We start from the raw sequence: 6,899 nt of genomic DNA, 5'->3' as shown, positions 1-6,899 counted from the left end.
TATATATATATCATGTGGTATATATATAAATGCCCCTCTATTGTTTAATAGAAAGAAATTAGAGGGTTACTCAAACTAATGGAATTGTTCATTTATACAATAATAATCAGCTACTTTAATTGCAAGATTTTTTAAAGCATAACAAAAATTAAATGTAACTAAAATAAAATACAAATGCAAATTACATAATGAAAGTTTTAATCGCTTTTAAAATCTGATTAACTATAATTAATATAGTTAAAAAATAGTAACAAAATATAATATTTATATGAGATTAGTCTTTTTATCAAAATAAAATAATGGGCCATTTACATACATATCACTCAATTCTTATGTATTTACATATCTAAGACAAGCACTCATCTTTTCATGAATGTCACTCAGACCTTTAATATTAGCCATATTACATGGAAAAAATAACAGAATTTAAATGCATAACTCTTATATATTAAATATTAAATTATCATGGAATCTTACTAGGAAGGGCAATGAAAAAATCATGTAAATGATGAAACACATGGCATACATAGCACAAAATTCATATATATTTACCTATCTCACATTTTAATTTTCATATTTACGCACAATACTCAGATATTTAATATCACAGAGGAAGTTGCATTGTCACAACCTCTTATAAATCAAATACACATTTTCATGTATGATTTTAAAACACCAAAGTGCTATGTATGTATATGTATAAAGATTTAGATGTGAGATGCAAATACATAACTAGGCATGTAAATTTTCCCCTTCTTTCTTTTTTTTTTTTTTTTACATAGGAATTGTGTGCAACTTATGTGTTGAAGTCATATTTGTCGTGTGAACTGTGCCCAAGGTATAGAGTATGAAATCGAAGAGAATGCTAAGGAGAGGGAGAGAAAGAGAGAGATTTGCTCCATGGGGGGCAAAAAGGGATATCCTCTAGCTCTTTGGCCCCTTTTATTACACACAAATTAAAGATTGCAAGTAAGATAAGAAGGGGGAGTGTGCTTCCTACATGGGAGTTGAGAGTAAGATTTCAGGGGCCTCCCTTTTACACATGCATATAGTCCTCTATTTACAAAAGAAGAAAAATGGAGGGAAAAGTATTATTATAAGAATGCCCTTACTTTAAAGAGGGTAGTACGGGGTATTTTCGTCTTTTCATCACCCAGATCTGAAGTCCTGGAGCTTACCCTTTCACGGGAAATCAACATCAGGTGACTAATCAAGGGTGGATGGCCAGCTGGGGATGGTTGATCGAGATGACTGGTCGAGCGCCTTCTTAATGGTCGGTCGACTAAGGATGGCAGCCCAAGGTGGTCGCCTGACTGTTCTCTATGTGACTGACCCTATGATCGGTCGGTTGGCTAGTGATGGTGGATCAGTTGGTGATGGTTGGCTAGGGTGACCGATCGACTGCATTCATGTGGCATGCCCTTGGTGGTTGACCGATTGGGTATGGTCAGCTAACTGCCTTCAAGTGGCCAGCCCTTAGTGGCCGGTCGGTTAGAAGAGGGTGGCTGACCAAGGTGGTTGGCCCAATGAGTGCACGGCTGCTTGCGCAACTCCGGTGACGGCGCTTCCTTCATCTCGGTGAGATGGCATTTTTCGGAAACTTAACCAGTAATATTCTCAAAAATAGTCTCACCAAATGCTAAGTTCGTCTAGAGATTCGTGAAATTGTAGTCTCTATACTTATGAGATTTTTATTTTTATTACTGTTTCATCTCTAAGAAGTAAAAAACTTTTGAGAACTTTATGTATATTTGGAAAATGCCACCTCACCGAACAAAAGAAAACGCCATCGTTGGAGTGGCATCAGCAGTTGTGCACTCATTAGGTCGGCCACCCTCTTCCAGCAGACAGAACACCAAGGGTCGGCCACATGAGGGCAGTCAATCGACTACCATGGTCGGCCATGCAGTCGGTCGGCCATCAATCAACCGACCACCGTGAGCCGACCACATGGAGAACCTTTTGTCGGCCACCATGGGTTGACCACAAAGAAGACGTTGGGTCGGCCGCCCCCAACCGAGCTACCGCCATTGGCTGGTCACCCTACATCGACAGATCTCACAGAAAAACAAGCTCAATGACTTCAAGTCTATGCGACAGAAGGACAAAATACCCAACGCTGCCCACCTTAAAGTAAGAGCATTTTTGTAATAATATTTTTCCATCTTTTTTTATTTCTATAATAAGAGAACTCTAAGCATGTGAAAAAGAGTGGGTCATGAAATCTCTCTCAACCCTAATGTAACATTTAATTTGTGTGAAAAAAAAACACTAAAAAAGGCGCGCATTTTCTGTTCGGACACCTGACGTACCTATACGTGCGGTGCAATTTTTTCCTGAGTTATTTTCAGGTTATTTCTGGGTTATTTTCAATAATCCCGAAATAATCCAGAAATAACCCAAAAATAATGACCGCATAACCCAAAAATAATGACCGCGGGTTATTTTGAGATTATTGAAAATAACCTGAAAATAACTCAAGAATATCATGCGCCGCACGTAGAGCTACGTCAAGAGTCCGCACAGAAAAATTTTTACTAAAATAGCTCGAGAAACACCCAATAATAGTGTACCATCTATGTAAATTTCCCTTTTTTTTTTATTGTGTTACATTAACAAGCAGTAAATTTTAGATATTAAATAAGTAAAAAATAAATGAAATATTTACATACATATCACTCAATTCCTATTCTTGCTTATCAATCCCTAAATTTAATTTTTTCCCAACATACCACTTTATTCATGCATGAAAATGATGTTTTTTCTTAAAATGATATGAAATATTGGCTGGTATAATATAAATGTTAGATATGTAAAACTCATATGACTTTGGTGGTATGTTTGTAAAAGCCCCAAAAGAAACTTATTTCAATAATTGTACTATTTTTCTAATACTATTGCATCAAGCTTTATGGCCACCACCTGACAAAATGCTATTCTGAAACTGTACAACATTTAAGCCTCATAATTAGATTCCAACGGTCGACTACATGATGAACGGCTCAGATCTCTCCATCTGTACGGCCATCTAAACAAAATCAACGGCTAAAAAAGATTGATTAAATATTCTAACTTCCAAGTAGAGTAAACAAGCGAGTTAATGCCCGGTGGCGCCCCCGCCCCCGCCGGCCGCGGCATCGTCGGAGGCTGAGTCGGATTCAGAGCACTCCAGAGACGGCGACGCCACGACCTCACTGCCGTGTACCTCCTCGATCATCCTGACCACGTGGCTGATCTTGGGACGTTGATCCGGCGAGACCACCGTGCAGGACAAAGCGATTTGCAGCATCGCCACCATCTCCTCCTCTATTCCCCTATACCTCATGAGCTCAAGGTCGAAGACCTCCGCCGTCCACTCTTCCCTTACAACCGACTGAACCCACCGCGGCAAACCCACTCCGGCGGCCGCAACGCCGCTAATATCACCCCCCCCCCTTCCAGTAAGAATCTCAAGAAGAACGACGCCGAATGCATACACGTCTGCTCGTTGCGATAACAATGGCCGCCGCCCGTCATGCACGGCCTCCGGTGGTCGGTATCCACAGAACCTTCTCTCCGCCGCTTTGCCGAGAAATGCGAGGCCAACGTCGGCGAGCCGAGCGGCGCCGGACTTGTCGAGGAGGATGTTGGTCGACTTTACATTACCGTGAGCGAGCTTCGGCGAACGGGAATAATGGTGAACGAACAAAAGCCCTCGCGCCTCGCGCCGCCGCCGCCGCTATCCGCATCCTAGCCGCCCAGTCTAACGGCGTCCTCCCTGGCCCTCTGTTCCCTGTCGAAGAAAGCAGCAAGCTTTTGTAAATATTCAGCTGTTGCAGCAATTGAGGCGGCACAAAAAAGGGGCTTTACCGTGGAGGAGGGAGTGGAGACTGCCGCCGGCCATGAAATCGTAAACGAGAAGCTTCTCCTCGCGGGCGAAGTAGTAGGCCTTCAGAGTTACGAGGTTCGGGTGGCGGAGACGACCGAGGAGCTCCATCTGCTGTTCAAAATCTCGTTTTCCGGCGAGCTGAACATCACGGAGTCGTTTCACGGCAACGATGCCGCCATCATCGAGTACAGCTTTGTAGGTTGTTCCATATCCACCTTTGCCGAGCATTTCAGCAGAAGCTCGCAGTAAGTCCTCCAGCTCGAACTTCTTCGTCTCGTCAAAAAACACCATCTTTCCCCCACAACCGCGCCCCGCAACCCGCCGCCCCCTGCCGCTGTTGCACCGGCGGCAGCATATGGGCTCGAGGAGTAGACAATCTTTTCTCCTTCGTGTAGTCGGGAAGGGTTCTTAGCAGAGAACTTGCGCCAGAAATAGCAGAACAGGAGGAAGGAAACGAGGATGAGCGCGACGAAGTCGCCAACTACGATGGCTACAACGGCGGCACGGCTAATGCCGGTACGGCTGGCGGCGGCGTTGGTGTTGTGCAGGTTTCCAAAGGGTGGTGATGCCTCTGGTTTGGAGGTTGGGGACGAGACAATTGTGGCAGGGGAGGTGATGTTAGGATGGTTGGGCTCGCTGACGACATTGCTGCAGCTGGGGAGGGGAGCGCCGCAGAGGGCGAGATTTCCGACGAAGGCTTCGGCGGGAAAGAAGGAAAGAGAGGGGGGAATGGCGCCGGTGAGATGGTTGGAGGAAAAGTTGAGATCTTTGAGAGCATGGAAGGAGATACCAGAAATGGAGCCCGAAAGGGAGTTGCATTGGAGGCGGAGGGTGAGGAGATGGGAAAGACTGTTAAGTGAGTTCGGAATAGGGCCGGAGAGATTGTTGAAGGAGAGGTCGAGACGGTTGAGGCGGTGGAGGGAGGAAAAAGAGGGGGGAATTGGGCCGGAGAAGGAGTTGTGAGAAAGGAAAAGAAGCTTGAGAGCTCTGAGGGTGGATATGTCTGGGGGAATGGGGCCAGAGAAAGAGTTTGATTTGAGGCTGAGGACGCGGAGCTGGTCGAGGAGGAGGATGGACGGGAAGAAAGAATGAGAGGTGGCGGCGAGGGATAGGTTCTCGAGAACTAAGCGAGTGATGCGGCCAGAGGAGCAGGAGAGACCAAGCCAGGAAGAACAGGGGTCGGCGGCGGAGGAGGAAAGATTCCAGGAGGAGAGGTGGCCGGCGGGATCAGAGGCAAAGCGGAATGCGAGGAGAGCTCTGACGTCGGAATCGAGAGATGAGGCCGTCGCCGCAGAGAAGGAAGGCGGGAGGAGGAGGAGAAACGACGTTAAGAAAAAGAAGGACTTGCGCCGCCGCATTCTCTCTCCTCTCTCTCTCTCTCTCTCTCTGACGATTAGGGTTTAGGCGATCACTTGTAACTTTTCTTACAGTTTCCTTCCCTCCCTCTTGATTTAGTTCTGCTTATCTGCTGTCCTTCCAACGCTTTAGCTTTTTCTTTATGCTGTTTTTAAGAAGGGGTTATGTGCACATTGGCTTTCTATTTGAGGAGCCATGATAACCTGCAAGTTTGATAGTTTTTGTATTGTAATACCTCCAATGCTATTAAATCCGCTTATATTTTATTCTTAGTAAAAATTTTTGGTATTTGAGGCCGCTACTTTAGCTTAAGAGCAGGAAAAAGAGTTATAATAATTTTAATATTGATGCATGAAGTATGATTCTCTGTGATGGAGTTATATTTAGCGTCTTAATTGTTGAATCTATTTATGATGTAGTTTTTCTTATTGTTCTTGAGCACATACAAATCAATAAAGATCTTGTTTTTGTAGAGAAAACGTAGAAGGGAGTGAGATGGGTGTAAGACCTTAAAGAGTTTTTTAGTGATTATTTATTGAACTCGAGCTTGCGGTAAGCCAGAATATCTAACTAATCATAGACTTTTTGAATTATTAGGTTTCTCCAAGAGAGAGAGAGACTTCTCTCTTAAGTTCTTTCCTTTTATGCAGGAATGGCCTCCAATATTTGATCCTTCAATTTTTGAATTTGTTGAATTACAAACTCTCTAGTGCACTTCGTGTTGGAGGCGTCTATGTTGTGTGTTTCTTCTCATTGAGTTATTTCTCTTCTTGTTTGTGGCATGATCCATGCCCAACACATATTTTAATATATTGAATTTAGATTTGTCCATGAATTGCGCCCAAGCAAGAAAGTGTAAGGAGAGAGTGTGTGAGATAGAGAAAAGAGTGAACAGTAATATGTCGTGTTTTATTCATGAAATGATCTCCCTATTTATAAGAGAGATGGTACAACAAGAAGATGTTATATTTTTGCACTTGCTTTAATAGGATTCATACTAGAGTATTTCTGGTGTTTTACATGTATGAGTTCGTCATTTGACTGCTCTCTGTCTTAGCCGGCTAAGCTTAATTAACTTTTTGACGCCAATATCAGTTGGGTCGGCTAAGCTTGTTCTGAAGAGTTAGCTCAATTGGTTGGACCTGGTCGGCATGAGTCGTTCAACTGATTTAGTAAGGTTGTTGATCTTGTTGACTAATGAGGGACCATTAAACATCCTCAGAATGATTGGAGATGTTGGGGGATTAGATCTTCCCTTAAATCAGTTTTTACGTAGTGGTTGGCTCAGATGCATTTCTGACTCATTTCTTATTGAATGGTTCAAGCTCGAATTACAGGCTCCTTCTCGTGGCTCGATCGTTTTGGCTCGGGCAACTTCACTTAGTCAGACAAGTTAGTCTCACAATATTCTGTCAATGGGCTCTCCCATTCATCATTCTCATTTCTTTTGGATCATTAGTTTTTCTCAGGATCAATGCAGATATTTTTTTTACGTACATTTTTTAAATTCGGTGTTCACGTTCAACTCCTCTCATATGGTTGAATTGTTGTAACATTTATTGTAGATATTCATATAACTTTAATTTTGCAGGGATTATTATATCGTTTTTATGTTATGGTTGCTTTTCCATTTATTGATCCCGGTGTGGCATGTGTTGGAGGTTTTCTGATATGA

At 43.2% G+C, this 6,899-nt stretch overlaps 1 protein-coding gene across 1 annotated transcript; it reads right to left on the bottom strand.

The window, feature by feature from the left end:
- Positions 1-2,791: 2,791 nt before the first annotated feature.
- LOC110026223 (probable leucine-rich repeat receptor-like protein kinase At1g68400) lies at positions 2,792-5,402 on the bottom strand. The gene is given in 4 exon segments (XM_020727090.1): positions 2,792-3,706; positions 3,708-3,772; positions 3,850-4,177; positions 4,180-5,402. Coding segments are annotated over 4 exon segments (2,049 nt in total). The 5' UTR covers positions 5,227-5,402; the 3' UTR covers positions 2,792-3,097.
- Positions 5,403-6,899: the final 1,497 nt, after the last annotated feature.

This window comes from Phalaenopsis equestris, unplaced genomic scaffold (genome assembly GCF_001263595.1).
Source record: "Phalaenopsis equestris unplaced genomic scaffold, ASM126359v1 Scaffold000359, whole genome shotgun sequence".
NCBI lineage: Eukaryota > Viridiplantae > Streptophyta > Magnoliopsida > Asparagales > Orchidaceae > Phalaenopsis > Phalaenopsis equestris.
The sequence above is the reverse complement of the archived record's forward strand: the minus strand, read 5'-3'. Positions and strand labels throughout refer to the sequence as shown.